Source organism: Nerophis lumbriciformis, linkage group LG17 (genome assembly GCF_033978685.3).
Source record: "Nerophis lumbriciformis linkage group LG17, RoL_Nlum_v2.1, whole genome shotgun sequence".
NCBI lineage: Eukaryota > Metazoa > Chordata > Actinopteri > Syngnathiformes > Syngnathidae > Nerophis > Nerophis lumbriciformis.
The window spans coordinates 4,560,001-4,583,183 of NC_084564.2; the positions used below are offsets into that span (position 1 = coordinate 4,560,001).

The following is a 23,183-nucleotide window of genomic DNA, read 5'->3' on the forward strand; positions in this document are numbered from 1 at the left end:
CGCCACATTAGTGTACTGCAGGAAGTTACCCAATTTACTTAATTGGTCCCAAAATGACCATTTACGACAAATAATTTCTCTATGCCAGAGTAATAGCGACAGGCAGAACAATTAAATGCTCTTACACAAGATGGAAAAAAACCCCACCTGCTAACTAATATTACCTTTAGTGCTTTATCAGAACTTATATATTTTTTTAAGTTTTCACAATGACTAATTCTAGTGAAAAAAAATTGCTTGTCGGTCCCAGGTATTTATTTGGCGTTCAGGCTTGTCACTCATGCCATACGTACGTGCAGGGAGCGCGTGCACGCGCACAAAATCAGTCCCAGAAAAGCAAATAATTTGCAGTCATGTTACAGTGGGTCCGAGGTTCGACTATCCGGAGGAACAGTGTGGTTTTCGTCCTGGTCGTGGAACTGTGGACCAGCTCTATACTCTCGGCAGGGTCCTTGAGGGTGCATGGGAGTTTGCCCAACCAGTCTACATGTGCTTTGTGGACTTGGAGAAGGCATTCATTCGACCGTGTACCCCGGGAAGTCCTGTGGGGAGTGCTCAGAGAGTATGGGGTCACGGACTGTCTTATTGTGGCAGTTCGCTCCCTGTATGCTCAGTGTCAGAGCTTGGTCCGCATTGCCGGCAGTAAGTCGGACACGTTTCCAGTGAGGGTTGGACTCCGCCAAGGCTGCCCTTTGTCACCGATTCTGTTCATGACCTTTATGGACAGAATTTCTAGGCGCAGTCAGGGCGTTGAGGGGATCTGGTTTGGTGGCTGCAGGATTAGGTCTCTGCTATTTGCAGATGATGTGGTCCTGATGGCTTCCTCCGGCCAAGAGCTTCAGCTCTCACTGGATCGGTTCGCAGCCGAGTGTGAAGCGACTGGGATGGGAATCAGCACCTCCAAGTCCGAGTCCATGGTTCTCACCCGGAAAAGGGTGGAGTGCCATCTCCGGGTTGGGGACGAGATCTTGCCCCAAGTGGAGGAGTTCAAGTACCTCGGAGTCTTGTTCACGAGTGGGGGAAGAGTGGATCGTGAGATCGACAGGCGGATCGGTGCGGCGTCTTCAGTAATGCGGACGCTGTATCGATCCGTTGTGGTGAAGAAGGAGCTGAGCCGGAAGGCAAAGCTCTCGATTTACCGGTCGATCTACGTTCCCATCCTCACCTATGGTCATGAGCTTTGGGTCATGACCGAAAGGACAAGATCACGGGTACAAGCGGCCGAAATGAGTTTCCTCCGCCGGGTGGCGGGGCTCTCCCTTAGAGATAGGGTGAGAAGCTCTGTCATTCGGGGGGAGCTCAAAGTAAAGCCGCTGCTCCTCCACATCGAGAGGAGCCAGATGAGGTGGTTCGGGCATCTGGTCAGGATGCCACCCGAATGCCTCCCTAGGAAGGTGTTTCGGGCACGTCCGACCGGTAGGAGGCCGCGGGGAAGACCCAGGACACGCTGGGAAGACTATCTCTCCCGGCTGGCCTGGGAACGCCTCGGGATCCCCCGGGAGGAGCTGGACGAAGTGGCTGGGGAGAGGGAAGTCTGGGCTTCCCTGCTTAAGCTGCTGCCCCCGCGACCCGACCTCGGATAAGCGGAAGAAGATGGATGGATGGATTACAGTGGGTTGGGGTTAGTTTTTGTCTTCTTAAAGGGTGAGTGAAGAATGCACTATCGACTTGCTAAAACCTGATAAGTCTGAAAGACAAAAGATATGATACAGTATTATTTTCTCCCAAATGCTACCTAGTGGTTGTTAGAGCACGCTGCAGCTAGTCCTGGATTGTCCCACTCCTCAATGCTTCAGTCATGCGCAGGATTCTAACATGTATGAGGCAAAAATACTACCTTAGCTACTGTATAATCAAGCCATACATTCAATGAATCCTCATTGCTAAGGTTAGCGGACGACACACACACTGCCGTCTTACGCAGGGGCGCAGTTACATCAACAAACATCCTTTTTAAACCTTGTGCAACTTTATGATACACACTCCAAAAAATTTATTTTTATTTATTTTTTTAACTTTCAACTCTTGAAAAACAACTTCAGATCTATCTATTGATACAAAGCTTGTATTATTTGTTATGTTTTATGGCTAACCCTTCATCAAAAATAATTGTATAATGGAAAACATTAAATATTTCTAAAAATAAGTTGCAGAGTGGAATATTTGAGGTTGGGTAATTACTAGTGATGTGCGATACCACTGATTTTCTTTCTAATCCGATACCGAATAAAATTCAGGCTGGTAATGGCGATACTGATAGTTTGTGCACATGTACCTAATGTGTCTGTTAAAATAGTTATCGGTATATACAAGTTAAATATAATAGCTATAAAAAAAGTTGTGTGTAGCAAATGATACAGCATAAACAATAGTTATTTATATATTACATACCTGCCAACTTTTGAAATCAGAAAAACCTAGTAGCCAGGGTCCAGGGGCCGCAGGCCCCGGTAGGTCCAGGACAAAGTCCTGGTGGGGGGTTCAGGCTTCGCCCACTGACGCAAAATGATTATTAGCATTTAGACAAGTTAAAATGTTGCTAAAACCATCACTTTTCTATCAGTCACAGTGACTTTTCAAAACAAAAATATTACAGCAAAAATCATATGGGTTGATTGACATGTTTATTCTGTAAGCTAACTTCAATAGTTTGAAATGATTTTGACAGTTAATGCCAGTTATCCTGTCAACCTTTCACAAGACTTCAATTTGTTAATTGAAAGTATAAACACTTTTTACAGTAAACAAATGGTAAAACAGTACTAAACAATTCCATTAAAAAAAAATGGTGCCATTATTAACTTTCTGTCCAAGCTTGTATAATCTACTGCCTTGTTCAATTGTAAAAAATATTCTGTGCCTAAAATTCACATTTCTATCACAATTATCATACTGTAAACATGGTAAGCTAACTTCATTAAAATTAATAGTCCTGTCAATAGCATGGAATTACAATTCAAATGTAGTTTTTTTGTAAGCCTTTCAAAAGAATTCAAAATATGAAAAATTAATGAAATTAATTTAAGCCATCAGACACTTGAAAAGTGGCACATCACATCTCTAATGTAATCATTTTAACTTTTCAACAGAAATAGCACTGCAAAAATATTAAGGACATACTTCTGTATTTTGGTAGTTATGCTGTCAACATTTAAGAAGATTTCTTCAACTTGGACTTGAAAGCATAAATAGTATAAACACTTTTAACAGTATAACAGTACTAAACAATTCCAATAGATAACATTGGTGTCATTACCTTTTTGTGGCTAAAATCCAAATTTATTCTATCAGATTGATCATACTGCAAAAATGATATGGTAACTTTATGATAAGTTTACTTGAAGTGGCATAAAACACTGAAAGTGATTGTTCCTATAACCCCCTTTGTTTCAAATGTTTGTTCCACTTGTGGCAGTCGGGCACCAGCATACCGTCTTTGACAACTTGAAGTGGCATAAAACACTGAAAGTGATTGTTCCTATAACCCCTTTGTTTTAAATGTTTTATGCCACTTCAAGTTTTCAAAGACGTGCTGTGAAATACAGCCGACAGGATTGCGCACTGAGAACAAAGGACTTCTTTCATTTAAGGTTTGTGATAAACCATCAAACTCATTCGTTAAAAGGACTCTATAGTAATATAAAGTGAGTTTTTCTGGACATTATCATGCAAGAAAAGTTTATTTTTGGGACCGCGATCACCGCGTAATGATTTTTAAAGGTTGCATTACAAACATTTAACTGTCCCATGTGATCAGCCAGTGCGATTGGAAGTCCATGCTCAATTATTGCCTCCGTAAATAAAACTTCGGCATTTATCACATCCAAAGAATCTGTTTGGGCGACGAAAAACGTGGAAAGTTTTCCACTTGTATCGCTAGCAACGGCATTAGACTTGTGTTTTTTTGTCCCAACGTGGTCTTTTACATCGCTAATTCCTCCGTGTCCGATCGAAAAATCTTGTCTGCACAAGGTGCAATTCGCGTAGTTTTCACCCTTTTTTTTTTTTAATTAATGAAAAAACGTATTTTTTATCACTGCAACCGTAACCCGGAATAGGTTGATGAAAACCGTACTAATTACGGGAAAACCGGAGTAGTTGGCAGGTATGCTAATGTATCAATATTTTGATTTGCGAATCGATATTAGAGCAGAAATATCTGGTATCAGCGGTATCCATATTTCAGTATCGATCTGCACATCACTAGTAATTACAGCCTTGAATAGGTCACTAATTGATGACAACATGGATTTTGAAGAAGTAGACAAAACATTACTTTTTACATTGTCTATTGAGAGCGAATGAGATTAAATAAATATATAAACTGCCCAAAATCAATTTAATTACATTTTAGCTGTTTGATGGCAGGCTAACTAGTTTACGCTCATCAAAACTTAAAGTTTTGCGTGGCGGTTAAGGGGCGCGATTATACCATAATAATATCTTGTTTCAGTAATCGGCAAGAATGAGATTAATTTGTTTTTTATGGAAAGAGCATAGCATACCTGCCAACTTTTGAAATCAGAAAAACCTAGTAGCCAGGGTCCAGGGGCCGCAGGCCCCAGTAGGACCAGGACAAAGTCCTGGTGGGGGGTTCAGCCGACGCAAAATGATTATTAGCATTCAGACAGGTTAAAATGTTGCTAAAACCATCACTGTTTGGGCGACGAAAAACGTTGAAAGTTTTCCACTTGTATCGCTAGCAACGGCATTAGACTTGTGTTTTTTTGTCCCAACGTGGTCTTTTACATCGCTAATTCCTCCGTGTCCGATGGAAAAATCTTGTCTGCACAAGGTGCAATTCGCGTAGTTTTCACCCTTTTTGGAACGGATAATTATTCCCGGATAGGCTTTTGAATATTCTTCACGGAATGACTGCAGTTTTCTTTTCGGTTTAAGACTCGTTTGCGATTTTTCTCCGGCTGATTCCATGATCGTTCGCTCGTTTGGAAACAATGGCAACTGTATGGCGTCACATTAGTGCCAAAAATCCGAGCGCATAAAAACTGTTATCGCGCGCTGATTCTCCACTTCGTGCGCGCGCGCGCGACACCATTTTGCGCGCGCGTGGTGCCTTGTTAGTTGAAACGTCTCAACTAACATTGGACACAAATTCCTCAATCTGATTGACAAACACTTTCCCAAAGACAACACCCTAAGAAAAGTACCGGTATTCAACAAGAACAACATTAAATTGAGCTACAGCTGTATGAACAATATACGACAAATCATCTCAAACCACAACAAAACAATTGCAAATGAGCCGTCGGCCCCCGGACAGAGCGACTCCAAAACTAACAAAGGCTGTAACTGTCGAAAGAAACCTGATTGCCCTCTCAACGGGGGGTGCTTACAAACATCAGTTGTCTACCAATCTAAGGTAATACGCAAGGACATTAACACATCCGACACATATGTAGGATTAACCGAGGGAGAATTCAAAACCAGATGGAACAATCACAAGGCTTCTTTCAGGAACCAAAACCTGCGGAATACCACAGAACTCAGCAAACACATTTGGGACCTCAAAGACAATAATGTTGAATATTCAATAACATGGCAAATTCTTGCATCCAGCACACCTTACAATAGTGGTAATAAAAGATGCAACCTATGCTTGAAAGAGAAACTGTTTATTATTTACCGTCCAGACCTGTCATCCCTCAACAAGCGCAGCAAAATTGTAACAGCATGCCGCCACAGACGGAAACACCTCCTAGGTAACACATGAGCCAATCACCACGCCCCTACGCCAGCCTGTACCCACCCACTCTGTGCCCTATATAAACCATGGTATGTGAATGCTCCCATTAAAATCTCCTGATGAGTGAGGGAACCCCCCCTCATGAAACAGGCCTGTAGAGATGAAATAGTCTTGTGATTTTTTTTCCCACACACATACATATATATATATATATATATATATATATATATATATATATATATATATATATATATATATATATATATATATATATATGTGTGTGTGTGTATGTTACTCATCAGTTACTCAGTACTTGAGTAGTTTTTCACAACATACTTTTTACTTTTACTCAAGTAAATATTTGGGTGACTACTCCTTACTTTTACTTGAGTAATAAATCTCTAAAGTAACAGTACTCTTACTTGAGTACAATTTCTGGCTACTCTACCCACCTCTGGCTGGAAGGTTGGGAAACACTGCTGTACAGTATTGAACAGCGGTAGTCCACGAGGATGTAGAAGAAACGTTGCTCACGTGTGATCCTCCCGTCAGGATCGAGAGGTGTGGTTTCAGCTGAAGATCTATCTGTCCCGCAACATGACACTGGGCTGTGATCGGCATGACGACAACACGGGGGTCCTGCCCATGCCCAAAGGACACCCCTGCCCGGATGACGGGTCCTTCTACTTCTTCCCTATCGACCACCAGCGGCCGCTGCAACCCTGCGGATGACAGCAGAACGCCAGGAGCCGCTCGCACATCGCAAGCATGGTCAATACTTACACTAGCCTGATGCCCACCGGGTCACGTGACACACCAGTCACCTGACTTTTTGGTTCCTGTAGCAAGCTGATTAAAAAGATGACAATACGTGTTGGCCTGCTGACTGTTTATTGAAGTCATGTCAGGTAACTAAAACCAACTGAGCTGGTAAGAGTCGAGTCAAACAAAACAAAACAAAAATAGAAAGATTCATAAAGTTTATATTGGTAGTAAAATGCTGATGAGCCACAAGAATCCATGTGACGCGCGAAAGGGAGGACACGACAAAGTGTGCGGACATCAGTGGCCCAGACATCCCAGGAACCTCAGGTTGAGGATCATCAGCTGCTGGTCCAGTACTTTGCGTACGATGCCGTCGTCGCCGTCAATGCTCAACAGGATCCCTGTCGCCTCGCGATGTTCTCCCAGAATCACTTTCACCTGCAGCCACACAAACATCGCACACCCGTTACATGACACTTTCAAAAGGAGAATGGTTTGTCTGCGAGCACCAACTTTGTCGTTCTTGGTGGGGGTGACCGGTTCCAGGTGGTCACTGCTGACGCTGACCACCTTCTCAGACTCCTGCATGAACACGGAGCACATCCCGCCCTGCAGGACAAGAGAAGTCCACTACTCAGTGATGCTGCATACCTGCCAACTTTTGAAATCAGAAAAACCTAGTAGCCAGGGTCCAGGGAAAATGATTGATTGCATTCAGACAGGTTAAAATGTTGCTAAAACCATCACTTTTCTATCAGTCACAGTGACTTTTCAAAACAAAAATATTACAGCAAAAATCATATGGGTTGATTGACATGTTTATTCTGTAAGCTAACTTCAATAGTTTGAAATTATTTTGACAGTTAATGCCAGTTATCCTGTCAACCTTTCACAAGACTTCAATTTGTTAATTGAAAGTATAAACAGTATAAACACTTTTTACAGTAAACAAATGGTAAAACAGTACTAAACAATTCCATTAAAAAAAATTGGTGTCATTATTAACTTTCTGTCCAAGCTTGTATAATCTACTGCCTTGTTCAATTGTAAAAAATATTCTGTGCCTAAAATTCACATTTCTATCACAATTATCATACTGTAAACATGGTAAGCTAACTTCATTAAAATTAATAGTCCTGTCAATAGCATGGAATTACAATTCAAATGTAGTTTTTTTGTAAGCCTTTCAAAAGAATTCAAAATATGAAAAATTAATGAAAATTAATTTAAGCCATCAGACACTTGAAAAGTGGCACATCACATCTCTAATGTAATCATTTTAACTTTTCAACAGAAATAGCACTGCAAAAATATTAAGGACATACTTCTGTATTTTGGTAGTTATGCTGTCAACATTTAACAAGATTTCTTCAACTTGGACTTGAAAGCATAAATAGTATAAACACTTTTAACAGTATAACAGTACTAAACAATTCCAATAGATAACATTGGTGTCATTACCTTTTTGTGGCTAAAATCCAAATTTAGCAACGGCATTAGACTTGTGTTTTTTTGTCCCAACGTGGTCTTTTACATCGCTAATTCCTCCGTGTCCGATCGAAAAATCTTGTCTGCACAAGGTGCAATTCGCGTAGTTTTCACCCTTTTTGGAACGGATAATTATTCCCGGATAGGCTTTTGAATATTCTTCACGGAATGACTGCAGTTTTCTTTTCGGTTTAAGACTCGTTTGCGATTTTTCTCCGGCTGATTCCATGATCGTTCGCTCGTTTGGAAACAATGGCAACAGGTGCCTCGTGCTTGGCAGCGGTGCTATAAATAGCCTCGCGCATGGCATTCGGAATGGCTCGATAGGAAGTTACGGGAAGCAGTGTCGATTGTGATTGTTGTTACGCGATTTCGTGAATAAAACTTAAAAAAAAAAAAAAAAATTTAATTAATGAAAAACCGTATTTTTTATCACTGCAACCGTAACCCGGAATAGGTTGATGAAAACCGTACTAATTACGGGAAAACCGGAGTAGTTGGCAGGTATGATGCTGGTTTTTTTTCATCTCCTCCAGATATAATCAATGTTTTGCTGGGAGAACCGCTGGAACACTAAAACAGGAAGATGTTTCTTACTGTCACACTCCTGATGACGCCGGTCTGTCCCATCAGGTCCATGAAGGAGTCCTTGACTCGGACCAGGATGTCGGTGGTCACCCAGTCGCTGCCGCCCTGCTCGATGTTGGAACCTGGAGTGTGAGGGTTGTAGCCACCAGGAGAGGGCGCTCCGGGGGTCATGGGGCTGTAGCCGACTGGACTGGGACTCGGACTGGCCTGTGGAACGTGCACGGTCATCCTCTTGATGACATCAGCAGTCATTCAGACAACGGGCAAGGAAGGACATTACCTGGTAGGCCATGGGCGACGGCGTTGGGTGGTAGCTGGCTGGAGAGTGCGTGTTCTGGTAGCCCACGGGTGACGGCGCCACCTGGTGGTAGCTCTGAGGACTAGGACTGGGCTGGTAGGAGCCTTGAGGGGAAGGGGCAGCGTAAGGGGAATATTGCTCCGTGTTGTACCTGCATGGGCACATGATGACAGCTGTTTGGTTAGAGAGAAGGAATCCGAGCCAGTGTTCATGAGACAGTACTCACATAGCAGGTGTGCCAGGTGTCTGAGGGTTGTACTGATTGTTGACCTGTGGGGAGGGGACTTCTGGGTAACCTGGCGTCTGCGGGTTGGGCGTACCCCCATAGCCCTGAGGGGAGGGCGAAGGTTCGTCATCATAGCCAAAGTCGTACTCCTCGTCGTTCCTGAAGGAACAAGAACAGGAAATCTTTGCATTCAAGCATTTCAATCAGCCGTGAGAAGCTTGACCTGTGAGTGTACTTTACCTGGACGGCGTGTTGGGGTTGGTGGGGTCCCAGGCTCCGCTCTGACCAGGCGTCCTGCTCCCATCATGCAGTGGCGTCTGCGAGCCGCTGTGAGGTGTGCGGCTTCCTGACAGGGAGAAAAGAGGGGATCATGCTATGCCTTTGTAGGGGTCATATAATGTTGCGCAATAACAATATACAATATAAATGACAATAGAGCTTTTAATACTATAGTTATTAGAGATGCGCGGTTTGCGGGCACAACCGCGGAGTCCGCGGATTATCCGCGGATCGGGCGGATGAAATTAAAAAAAATTAGATTTTATCCGCGGGTCGGGTCGGGCGGTTGAAATAAAAAAAAATTAGATTTTAAATAGATTCAGGCGGGTGGCAGTTAAACCAATTGGGAAATATATATACATAGTTAAATGTTGTTACCCACATACGAAAAACGAGCAGGCACCTGCAGCATATGCCACAACAGAAGAAAAAAAAAAAAATAGAGATGGACACTTTTACGGAGCGGAAAAGGGACGCCTCGCCGGGGTCCGGGACCGAGGCCCCTTCCCCCGAGAGGGCCCCACCGGGAGCCGTAGCTGAGGCGATCCGCGAGAAGGGCCCGACGCACGTCCAGGGTCACCGCCGCGCCCACCGCACCGACACCCCGCCTCGTCCGCCTTCGCCGCGGCCGGCGTCACGCGCAGCAGGTAAGCAGCTTACCTGCCCGCCACCCCCGTGGCCGGGGGCTCGTAACAGGGGTCACTCCGCGCGCTCCGCCCGCGCAGCTTATCTGCCCGCCACCCCTGTTGCCGGGGGCGCGTAACAGGGGTCACTCCGCGCGCAGTGCGCTCACGAAAGGGGTGGGGCTCACCCTGGTTGATATAGACAGCAGGACGGTGGCCATGGAAGTCGGAACCCGCTAAGGAGTGTGTAACAACCCACCTGCCGAATCAACTAGCCCTGAAAATGGATGGCGCTGGAACGTCGGGCCCATACCCGGCCGTCGCCGGCAGCGAGACGCGCTTGGAGGTGCGCTCAGCGCGGCTCCCATATGATTGCGCACTGGTGTGCGTCTGGGCCGTGACAGCGTGGCACGCGAATGTCTGTGCTGCATTGGATCAGTCTCCTTTCTTTAACAGGCAAAAGCTTTATAACCTCACTAATGCCTTGCATCGTCTATATTAGATATATAACAACGGGCGGGTGCGGGCGGGTGCGGTTCTGATTAAATGTTAGAACGGGTGGATGGCGGATGGTTGACGACTTTCTGATGCGGTTGCGGATTAAATAATTGCCTATCCGCGCATCTCTAATAGTTATATAGTGAAAATGCACGTTGATAACACATTCTGTGTCCTGCAAACTTGACAACTACAAACACGTCTTCAACGCAATATAATGTCATTGCTAGCAAGCAAAGGGCTAACGTCGCTCCATAGCGTAAAGCCGTTTCCAAATCACTAATCCTCATCTCAAAGGCGGAAAGTAAAGGGTTTCTTACATGTATCATTATCACTGGAGGACGAGGAATAGCAAAACATGCTACACTACACACTGTAGGAGGATGGATGAAGCCATGCTAAAGCTAGATGTAACGCAGGTGCCAAATTCATACCTTTTTGAATTTGACTGGTATGCTCTTGCTTGCTAGTTACTCTTTGAGCGCTGTGCGTGCTTCCTGGTCACGTGACCGCCGCGGTCCAATTGGCTGGGCTTATAAGCCGGTAGCAGGAAGTGGCCAGCTGACAGACCGATTGTATGGTCGAGGTAGGTTTTTATCCTCGTTTTTACCTGGAATATTGTGCTAACTAAGTATAAACTAAAATGCCTAATTTGTAACTTTATAGAGCCGACTACCAGCGCCGGAGTTTTTTTCTCTCATTAAGCTGTTGGTGAGTCCATATTTATGAACATAGCACAGTTAGCATTTATCTCTCTTCGATTGTTTTCATTGCAACAGTCTTTGTAGCATATTATCAATCGTCCGTATACAAGGTTTATGATTTAAACCTTTGATAACTATTTGTGTATTAAATGTACTTTTAAATGTGTTTTGACAATAAGCACGTTTAGTGCACTGATGCTGCTAATAGTTATTTTGGCATTTTATTGCATATTGTGATTTTGATGTTATTGATTTATATTGTACAATATGGAGGAAAGAAGATATGTTGTGTACACATGGATTTATAAGAATGTTCCTGGCTCTTACACAGGCCAGGCTTCTCTTGTTTTGATGGCGAGCTAAAGAAAGGAGCATCTAGTCCAAGGAGTGTTCTTGGAAGATTCCAGCCAGAAACCCCACCACCTGTTCTGTTTGGGCGGGTAGGAGGCTCTCGAGCCGACCCTTTACATTTTTTCCCATCTTTAACCTGCAGTACACGGACTGCACTGCCATCCTTTCTTTTTTCCTAAGAACTCTAAGTCTGAACTGAGATTTATTCAGATCCAGAAATATTAATTAATGAAATTAGAATTGTATATATGTATATAGTCACTGTTTTCCCGATTTGTTTCATGTTGAATGGCCATTCAACTTATTGTGTGTATATATCTGCTGTCCCTCACCAATTGTCTAATACACGGTGTCAACCAAACTACAGTTTAGGCTCTGCCTTCTCTCTCCAAGTCGAAACCCTGGTCTTCTGTTACGAGCCCATAAAACCCCGTATATACAGTATTGCATTGATCTGTAGCACGTATAGGTTACATAGAGCTCTTGCATATAAACAGTTGTGGGCCGATCGTCGGTACAAATATCGACAGTGACATTATCAATCTAGTATAACAGCAGTATATGGTCGATACCACATGGATTATTTTTTAATATCACAACATCTTTTTTGGGTCTTTATTTGGAGGTGTTCAAGGGCAAAACCCAAATGATTTAAATCAGAGCCAATAGTATTTTCTTATGTTTAGTTATTTTCCACTTTGGACTTTATTTTTCACAAAATATAGTACGTAATAAAAGAGAATAAGGAAACTATATAATATTTAATTGATATATGGTTACCAGTGTTGAGACTAACGCGTTACTTTGTAACAAACGGCGTTACAGTAACGCGTTACTGTAACGCCGTTTGTTTCGGCGGTAACTAGTAATCTAACGCATTATTTTTCATATTCAGTAACTCAGTTACCGTTACTACATGATGCGTTACTGCGTTATTTTACGTTATTTTTCATGTAGTATCGGCTAGAAACAGAAGATCTGAGTGTGTTTTATTGCAGCGCTTCGGTGGAAAAGAAAAGGCGTGCTTTGTGTCGGTGGGGGCGGGGAGGACTCCCATACCGCAGTTGAGGAGCGCAGGGGAGACGTTCCTCCAGGGCCTATGTACGTCTTCGGGGCTAACAACCTTCACTTTACCCGGCAGTGGGTCTTTACAGCTGAGGGTGAATGACGAGACCGGCGGTTTGTTGCAACTTTGTGATTTTATTGGACGCGGCCATCCACCAAGCTAGAGCACCTGCACGCACTCACTGTCGCCGCTCGCTCACCTCTCTCACCCACTCACTCACTGACGTCACTCACCTCACATGCTGTCATATCTTAAAGGGCCACACACACACACACACATACGCTACTCTCATAACAACTAACAAGACATCATGGCGAAGCCAGAAGTCGAGTTTTTTAACATGGAGACATTCTCAATACTTTTCTTTTGTCGAGCACAAAGAAAATAACATTTTAGTTAAATGTAAGTTGTGTCTTGGATCAAAGATCCTATCTACTTAAAGTTAAAGTGCCATTATGTTGCAGCTATTTAAAATAGTTTTGTCAATTTGTTCTGGCCTGAAATAAATTGGCCTTTTGAAACATATCTTTGTCTTTGTGTGTTGTATGTAGACCACATTGCTTAGCAGAGTTCAGTGATGCAAATGCATGTCAAGTTGATCAACACATTGTATTATTCTCCAGTGCAATAACAGTACTGAAATGAAGGCTAAAAGGGCATTAATGGGAGCCTTAAAAAAAAGGGGGGGAAAAGAAGTAACTAAATAGTTACTTTTCACAGTAACGCATTACTTTTTGGTGTAAGTAACTGAGTTAGTAACTAAGTTACTTTTGAAATAAAGTAACTACGGTAGTAACTGTAACTAGTTACTGGTTTTCAGTAACTAACCCAACACTGATGGTTACACCACCATCCTGTGTTTTTGTCTGATTACAATTGTGATCAAAAATGTAATCCTTAAATGATCTTGAAAATTTGAAGTATCTGCATTGGTGTGATTGGTACTGCCCCTGTTGGATCGATACCCGCATTTGTGGTATCGGCCAAAACTAATGCGAAGTACTCAAACTACAGAAGAATAAGTGCGTATTACGTTTTAACAAAAGTGTAGATAGAAAAATCTAATGAAATTAGTAACCAGATATTAACATTATATTAGCGAGTAGATTAGTAATAGTTATGGGAAAATAATACAACTGGAAATGATGCAATGTGGTACTGCAAAACTAAATTAGGAGGCTTTGTAACCCATTTTGAAATGGTTCTATTATTTACATACCAACTAATATATTGTTATAGCAAGAGGCTGAAATATACAGTACAGTATATTGGGATGATTTTAGACCATATCCACAGCCACAAGACTTTGCAACGCACTCATGTGATTACTGTGATATTTTTCTTTTCTTAGTGTGCAATACAGGTGTTAAGATAGTGTTTTTGCGCAATATGTATTATTCAATTTTTTTAGTTTTTAATTACGTTTTACCTCTGTTACTGTATTGAAAACCTGCACCGCAACATATCATTTCCTCATTGTGGGATGAATAAAAACTATCTATCCCTCTATATCACCCATTTCTAGGATCATATTACCGTAAATCCTGGACTATAAACCACTACTTTTTTCCTACGCTTTGGACCCGGCAGCTTATAAAACGGAGCTGCTAATGTATGGATTTTTCTTCGCCAACGGCAATAATAAAAATGATTTTATTAAAAAAACTGACCGGGTGTTATATTGTTTGTGCTATGACACCATCATTTGGACGGATTCACTCACTGTGCAGTGTCTTTCTATTTATCTATTTTGTTTTTTTACAACCACAGTCTTCTCGCCGTCCATAATGTTACTACTCGTATGGATTCTTCATTCATCACTCCAAACAACGTTTGTAAGTTTTACATTATAACAAACTGTTTATACTTATAAACCGTCCCATGTGTGATGTCTGTAAGAGTGTTTTCATGCATATTTGTACGTGCTATTGTAATGTAATGATGCTAGCATTCTTAGCATTAGCTAACATGCTAACATGTTTACGAGTGTTGTGTTTGTATTATTAAATTACAATGGCATTCTTTTTGTATTGTTTCAGTTTCACAAATTCCTCAGTAAACTCTCCAAGACGTCACCGTGAAGTTATTGAGCATGCAAAGCTGATTGGAGAGATAGCTTTCGCAGCTAGTGGGTCCATGACAATGACTTCTGTTTTGTTTGATCAGCCGTTTTACAGGCACCGTTTGGAAACAATTAAGGTTTGTAAATAAACATTTACAGAATCTTACTGTGTAAATAACTCATGTCGCAACCTATATATCTGCAGCTTATAGTCTGTTGCGGATAATATATGGGAAAACCTTTTTTGTCTAAGATTTAGTGGGTGTGGCTTATATCCCGGTGCGCTAGTGATGGGTTGATGAGGCGTCATGAAGCGTTTCGACACATTGCAAAACTGTATTGATACTGTGTCGATACTGTGTCACTAAATACTGACATCTGCTGGACATAAAAAAATCCCTACAGGCAACCTATGGACCGACTCAACTGACACTGATTTTATGACCTAGTACAGTGGTTCTCAACCTTTTTTCAGTGATGTACCCCCTGTGAAAATGTTTTGAATTCAAGTACCCCCTAATCAGAGCAAAGCATTTTTGGTTGAAAAAAAGAGATAACGAAGTAAAATACAGCACTATGTCATCAGTTTTTGATTTATTAAATTGTATAACAGTGCAAAATATTGCTCATTTGTAGTGGTCTTTCTAGAACTATTTGGAAAAAAAGATAGGTTTTTATTTATATTTATAAAGGATTTTTGAATTGTTACTATTTTTAGAATATTAAAAAAAAAATCTCACGTGCCCCTTGGCATACCTTCAAGTACCCCCAGGGGTACGCGTACCCCCATTTGAGAACCACTGACCTAGTATATACAATAATATAAACCAAGTCATTGTATTTCATTTAGGATTATTTCATATCTTCATTTAAATAAAAATATATTTTTATCTTTTTTAGATACAGTCAATAAATACCGTATTTTCCGCACTATTAGCCGCACCTAAAAACCACAAATTTACTCAAAAGCTGACAGTGCGGCTTATAACCCGGTGCGCTTTATATATGGATTAATATTAAGATTCATTTTCATAAAGTTTCGGTCTCGCAACTACGGTAAACAGCCGCCATCTTTTTTCCCCGTAGAAGAGGAAGTGCTTCTTCTTCTACGCAAGCAACCGCCAAGGTAAGCACCCGCCCCCATAGAACAGGAAGCGCTTCTTCTTCTACTGTAAGCAACCACCCGCCCGCGTAGAAGAAGAAGAAGCGCGCGGATATTACGTTTCATTTCCTTTGTGTGTTTACATCTGTAAAGACCACAAAATGCCTCCTACTAAGCGACAGGGATCCGGTTCATGAAAAGACGCAATCTCTCCATCCGCACACGGACTACTATTTCACAGCAACTGCCTAAAGACTTTCAAGAAAAGCTGGCTACTTTCCGTGCATATTGTAAAAACAAGATAGCTGAAAAAAAGATCCGGCCAGAGAACATTATCAACATGGACGAGGTTCCACTGACTTTTGATATTCCTGTGAACCGCACTGTGGATACAACGGGAGCACGTACGGTGAATATTCGCACCACAGGGAATGAGAAGTCATCCTTCACTGTGGTTCTAGCTTGCCATGCTAATGGCCAGAAACTTCCACCCATGGTGATATTCAAAAGGAAGACCTTGCCAAAAGAGACCTTTCCAGCCGGCGTCATCATAAAAGCTAACTCGAAGGGATGGATGGATGAAGAAAAGATGAGCGAGTGGTTAAGGGAAGTTTACGCGAAGAGGCCGGGTGGCTTTTTTCACGCAGCTCCGTCCATGTTGATATACGACTCCATGCGCGCCCACATCACGCTGGTTTTTAATATATTATTAAAGTTTGACTGACCTATCTGACTGTTTTTTTGACATTCCCTTTAGCGCAGTTAGATGCGGCTTATAACGGGGCGGCTTATAGGTGGACAAAGTTTTGAAATATGCCGTTCATTGAAGGCGCGGCTTATAACCCAGGGCGGCTTATGGTGCGGAAAATACGGTAATGCGAACATGTATCATAACATGGAAATCTAAGAGAACGTGTTGTGAATGAGGATGCTTGTGGACTGGGAATTTATTTTATTTTTTTTACACATTTTTATTTTTTAAAAAAAAGAGTTTTTCCAACGTATTAAATTTTAGACGATTTCTCTGCTTAGTTATTATTTCTCCGGCTGTAGAAAAGACCCGCTCACAGGCCACAGAGGAGGCGTCAGTGCGACACAGTTCGCGTATCGGTCACGTGACCGAAACAGCCCATGATCGGTCACGTGACTTTCTAAAAGCGGTACGCGCACCGACACAGGGTTTTGCTCTATGAGCTCAACGCATGCGCCGATGCATCGGTGTTGCCGGACTCATCACTACGGTGCGCTTTGTAGTCCAGAAAATACGGTAATCACAATGCGAGTGTCTTACCGTCATGCAGCGGCGTCTGAGAGCCACACATAGGTGTCCTGGAGCCCGAGCCGTACATGGGAGTGCGCCCGTGAGCGGAGGTCATTCCAGTGTGTTTCTGTGCGCCCCTGAGGACAAGAAGACAGTAGATTAGTGTTAGAACATTCTGTTGCAAATGGACAAAAGAGGAAAAAAAAAGGTGACTCACATGGTGGTTAAGCGTTGTCTGTCAACTGAGATGGTCTGACAGGTGGAGTGAAGCTCCACTCTGGCTGTGGACTCTGTGGCATCCTTCACAACACCAATGTAACCTGAGACATGTCAACATCCGACATTGGATACGAAGTCCAGACATCAAGGCTGTGTTATAGGCCTTGAAAGTGTGACGTAATAAACACAATGCATTGTGGGGTTTACGGGCCTCTAAACAGCTTATTTACATGGCTGAATGCAAGACTCTGTGCTTAAGTTTTGTTCTTTTCTTTACCAAGTTCAAAACATGGCGCGAACGTGCAGCATCATTAACTGCCACAATCATTGTCATAATCGCTTCAGGGGAAAAAAAACGTGAAAACCGTAAAAGCAAAACCAAGGAACTCAGGTAGGGAGCTAATAAAGAGACGGCAAATAGCCTGGATAGCAGCCGTGAGATGCTCAAACATCACTATTAACGCCATCACCTGGTACATCTGGGTGTGTTCACTGCATTTTCACACTTCTAAATTTGAACTAAAGCATGTTGTATTTAGTTTCACACGTAGCATTTAGGGAAAAAAGCCTGTCTGTTTACTTTAAGTCATGAGTACGCACACAAATTAATGAGTATTATTTTCGGGAGAATAGCGCAGTGATCAACGTATTTAAAAGTAAAAGTTGTTTAAGGGAACTTATAAAATAAAGCTGGGCACTATCACTCCATCTCGGAAGCATAAGGGTTGAAAGCCGCAGATAGGCCTCACAGACTTAGCACTCTGAAATTCTTCACTGGTAGAAAAACTGACTCCCTTGACCGAAATCTCTTGTTCATTGGCTCAATTCCACCAATTTTACTTATCCTTTCTAGGTAGCGAACCTTTGGAATTGATTGAGACTTTTATTAGTAGGTTGCACAGTGAAGTACATATTCCGTACAATTGACCACTAAATGGTAACACCCCAATAAGTTTTTCCACTTGTTTAAGTCGGGGTCCACTTAAATTGATTCCATCCATCCATCCATCTTCTTCCGCTTATCCGAAGTCGGGTCGCGGGGGCAGCAGCTTAAGCAGGGAAGCCCAGACTTCCCTCTCCCCAGCCACTTCGTCCAGCTCCTCCCGGGGGATCCCGAGGCGTTCCCAGGCCAGCCGGGAGAGATAGTCTTCCCAGCGTGTCCTGGGTCTTCCCCGTGGCCTCCTACCAGTCGGACGTGCCCGAAACACCTTCCTAGGGAGGCGTTCGGGTGGCATCCTGACCAGATGCCCGAACCACCTCATCTGGCTCCTCTCAATGTGGAGGAGCAGCGGCTTTACTTTGAGCTCCCCCCGAATGACAGAGCTTCTCACCCTATCTCTAAGGGAGAGCCCCGCCACTCGGCGGAGGAAACTCATTTCGGCCGCTTGTACCCGTGATCTTGTCCTTTCGGTCATGACCCAAAGCTCATGACCATAGGTGAGGATGGGAACGTAGATCGACCGGTAAATCGAGAGCTTTGCCTTCCGGCTCAGCTCCTTCTTCACCACAACGGATCGATACAGCGTCCGCATTACTGAAGACGCCGCACCGATCCGCCTGTCGATCTCACGATCCACTCTTCCCTCACTCGTGAACAAGACTCCGAGGTACTTGAACTCCTCCACTTGGGGCAAGATCTCCTCCCCAACCCAGAGATGGCACTCCACCCTTTTCCGGGAGAGAACCATGGACTCGGACTTGGAGGTGCTGATTCCCATCCCAGTCGCTTCACACTCGGCTGCGAACCGATCCAGTGAGAGCTGAAGATCTTGGCCGGAGGAAGCCATCAGGACCACATCATCTGCAAATAGCAGAGACCTAATCCTGCAGCCACCAAACCAGATCCCCTCAACGCCCTGACTGCGCCTAGAAATTCTGTCCATAAAGGTTATGAACAGAATCGGTGACAAAGGGCAGCCTTGGCGGAGTCCAACCCTCACTGGAAACGTGTCCGACTTACTGCCGGCAATGCGGACCAAGCTCTGACACTGATTATACAGGGAGCGAACTGCCACAATAAAGACAGTCCGTTACCCCATACTCTCTGAGCACTCCCCACAGGACTTCCCGGGGTACACGGTCGAATGCCTTCTCCAAGTCCACAAAGCACATGTAGACTGGTTGGGCAAACTCCCATGCACCCTCAAGGACGCTGCCGAGAGTATAGAGCTGGTCCACAGTTCCACGACCAGGACGAAAACCACACTGTTCCTCCTGAATCCGAGGTTCGACTATCCGGCGTAGCCTCCTCTCCAGTACACCTGAATAGACCTTACCAGGAAGGCTGAGGAGTGTGATCCCACGATAGTTGGAACACACCCTCCGGTTCCCCTTCTTAAAGAGAGGAACCACCACCCCGGTCTGCCAATCCAGAGGTACCGCCCCCGATGTCCACGCGATGTTGCAGAGTCTTGTCAACCAAGACAGCCCCACAACATCCAGAGCCCTAAGGAACTCCGGGCGGATCTCATCCACCCCCGGGGCCCTGCCACCGAGGAGCTTTTTAACTACCTCGGCAACCTCAGCAAGATCATCACATTGAATTATTTACAATCCGGGGTTTGGAGGGGGGGTTGGGTTTGGTTGTTATCATCAGTCATCAACAATTGAGAACAGAGAAATCAGAGGTGGGTAGAGTAGCCAGAAATTGTACTCAAGTAAGAGTACTGTTACTTTAGAGATTTATTACTCAAGTAAAAGTAAGGAGTAGTCACCCAAATATTTACTTGAGTAAAAGTAAAAAGTATGTTGTAAAAAAACTACTCAAGTACTGAGTAACTGATGAGTCACATACACATACATATATATATATATATATATATATATATACACACACACACATATATACATATATATACACACACACACATATATATATATATACATTGATATATACAGTATATCATTTATATTTATTTTTTTGCCGTTTTTGTTTACATGTTACCGTATTTTCCGCACTATAAGGCGCACCTAAAAACCACAATTTTTCTCAAAAGCTGACAGTGCGCCTAATAACCCGGTGCGCTTTATTACGATTCATTTTCATAAAGTTTCGGTCTCGCAACTTCGGTAAACAGCCGCCATCTTTTTTCCCGGTAGAACAGGAAGCGCTTCTTCTTCTACGCAAGCAACCGCCAAGGAAAGCACCCGCCCCCATAGAACAGGAAGCGCTTCACCCGCCCCCGGAAGAAGAAGAAAAAACGCGCGGATATCACCGTACGTTTCATTTCCTGTTTACATCTGTAAAGACCACAAAATGGCTCCTACAAAGGACAAGGATCCGGTTCATAAAAAGACGCAATCTCTCCATCCGCACACGGATTACTACCGTATTTCACAGCAACTGATATTCCTGTGAACTGCACTGTGGAACGGGAGCACGTACGGTGAATATTCGCACCACAGAGAATGAGAAGTCATCCTTCACTGTGGTTCTAGCTTGCCATGCTAACTTCCACCCAGGGTGATATTCAAAAGGAAGACCTTGCCAAAAGAGACCTTTCCAGCCGGCGTCATCATAAAAGCTAACTCGAAGGGATGGATGGATGAAGAAAAGATGAGCGAGTGGTTAAGGGAAGTTTACGCGAAGAGGCCGGGTGGCTTTTTTCACACAGCTCCGAAGGCGAACACACCTTCACTAAGACGGGCAGATAGCGCCGGTCGACATACGCCAACATCTGCCAGTGGATCGTAAATGCCTGGGCAGATAGTTTCGGTCACAACTGTGGTCCGAGCTTTCCGGAAGGCAGGATTCACAGAACTGCTGCACAACAACAGCGACACTGAATCCGATGACTTCGACGAGGCGGAGCCGGCCATTTTTGGATCCCACGCTTGCGCAACTTTTCAATTCGGACACCGAAGACGAAGAATTCGAAGGATTTACGAATGAAGAATAACTTCAGAAGGTGAGCGCTATGTTTATTTTGTGTGTTGTGACATTAACGTTCGAGCAACATTATGTTGCTATTTATTGCTCTACACCATTTTGAATTTTACTATGTTTGTGATTGCACATTTGCGTACATTTTGGGACAGAGTTGTTAGAACGCTGGTTTTCAATATATTATTAAAGTTTGACTGAACTATCTGACTGTTTTTTTGACATTCACTTTAGCGCAGCGTTTTTTTGACATTCACTTTAGCGCAGCGTAGGCGCGGCTTTTAGTCCGGGGCGGCTTATTGGTGGACAAAATTATGAAATATGTAATTCATAGAAGGTGCGGCTAATAATCCGGTGCGCCTTATAGTGCGGAAAATACGGTAATAGTGTTTTAATGAATATACATGCATGTTTAACACATATAGATTCCTTTCTTTCATGAAGACAAGAATATAAGTTGGTGTATTACCTGATTCTGATGACTTGCATTGATTGGAATCAGACAGTAGTGATGACAAACGTCCACGTTTTCAAATGGAGGAGAAAAAAAGTTCCTCCTTTCTGTCTAATACCACATGAAAGTGGTTTGTTTTTGGCATCTTATATGTCCAGCTTCCATATTCGTTTTTATACACTTTACAAGAAATACATTGGCGGCAAACTCCGTAGCTTGCTAGCTTGTTTGCGCAGGCTTTCGGAGACTCTTATTTTGAAAGCGCAGGCGCGATGGAGCGGCACTTTTATTGTGAAGACAGGAACTGTGCAGTCAGTCTTTAGGCTTTTGACGGGGTGTACGGTACAAATAAAAAATTGTCTTTTTTCCTTCACACTTTTGATTGATTGATTGGAACTTGTATTAGTAGATTGCACAGTACAGTACATATTCCGTACAATTGACCACTAAATGGTAACACCCCAATAAGTTTTTCAACTTGTTTAAGTCAGGTCATGTGACCACTGGCTCTGTTTGATTGGTCCAACGTCACCAGTGACTGCATCTGATTGGTGGAACGGAGTGAACGTCACCAGTGACCGTATTTGTTGAAACGCAGGCACTATGAAGGTCTGTCTGACAGACCAAAACAAACAAAGCGTGCATTAACAGATCGATAAAAATTAGTAGCGAGTAGCCAGCTGAATGTAGATAAAAGTAGCGGAGTAAAAGTAGCGTTTCTTCTCTATAAATATACTCAAGTAAAAGTAAAAGTATGTTGCATTAAAACTACTCTTAGAAGTACAATTTATCCCAAAAGTTACTCAAGTAGATGTAACGGAGTAAATGTAGCGCGTTACTACCCACCTCTGAGAGAAATGGATATTGGAACAGTGTAGGTCTGACTTGGTAGGATATGGACAGCAAGTAGTGGGGGGAGGGGGGGAGAGAGAGAGAGAGAGAGAGAGAGCGAGCGATCAGAAGGCATAAGAAAAAGTATCTGCATTTGATTGTTTACATTTGATTATTAACAATCCGGGGAGGGTGTTAGTTTAGGGTTGTAGCTGCCTGGAGGTGAACTTTTATTGCGGTTTTGAAGGAGGATAGAGATGCACTTTCTTTTATACCTGTTGGGAGCGCATTCCACATTGATGTGGCATAGAAAGAGAATGAGTTAAGACCTTTGTTAGTTCGGAATCTGGGTTTAACGTGGTTAGTGGGTACAGTTCATCCCTGTCCGTTGATTATTTTACTTTGTATGACCCATTTTAATACAGTTTTTTGCTCTCTCACATTACCGCAAGTAGAGTACAGCCATGTACCGTATTTTCCGCACCATAAGCCGCCCTGGGTTATAAGCCGCGCCTTCAATGAACGGCATATTTCAAAACTTTGTCCACCTATAAGCCGCCCCGTGTTATAAGCCGCATCTAACTGCGCTAAAGGGAATGTCAAAAAAACAGTCAGATAGGTCAGTCAAACTTTAATAATATATTAAAAACCAGCGTGATGTGGGCGCGCATGGAGTCGTATATCAACATGGACGGAGCTGCGTGAAAAAAGCCACCCGGCCTCTTCGCGTAAACTTCCCTTAACCACTCGCTCATCTTTTCTTCATCCATCCATCCCTTCG

At 43.3% G+C, this 23,183-nt stretch overlaps 2 protein-coding genes across 3 annotated transcripts in view; one reads left to right on the forward strand and one right to left on the reverse strand.

The window, feature by feature from the left end:
• The window catches only part of rnaset2l (ribonuclease T2, like), a 26,123-nt gene extending 19,549 nt beyond the window's left edge, over positions 1-6,574 (forward strand). For both annotated transcript variants that reach the window (XM_061972243.2, XM_061972244.1), the window contains exon 9: positions 6,257-6,574. In XM_061972243.2, coding sequence (XP_061828227.1) covers positions 6,257-6,436 — 180 coding nt within the window. In that variant the 3' untranslated portion in view covers positions 6,437-6,574. The remainder of the gene's footprint in view (positions 1-6,256) is intronic.
• A 48-nt stretch (positions 6,575-6,622) lies between these two features.
• supt5h (SPT5 homolog, DSIF elongation factor subunit) overlaps positions 6,623-23,183 on the reverse strand; it is a 57,165-nt gene continuing 40,604 nt past the window's right edge. The window contains exons 24-31 of the mRNA XM_061972245.1: positions 17,233-17,335; positions 17,046-17,152; positions 9,310-9,415; positions 9,070-9,228; positions 8,826-8,994; positions 8,555-8,752; positions 6,983-7,078; positions 6,623-6,907 (exon numbers count right to left, since the gene is read on the reverse strand). Coding sequence (XP_061828229.1) covers positions 6,767-6,907; positions 6,983-7,078; positions 8,555-8,752; positions 8,826-8,994; positions 9,070-9,228; positions 9,310-9,415; positions 17,046-17,152; positions 17,233-17,335 — 1,079 coding nt within the window. The 3' untranslated portion in view covers positions 6,623-6,766. The remainder of the gene's footprint in view (positions 6,908-6,982; positions 7,079-8,554; positions 8,753-8,825; positions 8,995-9,069; positions 9,229-9,309; positions 9,416-17,045; positions 17,153-17,232; positions 17,336-23,183) is intronic.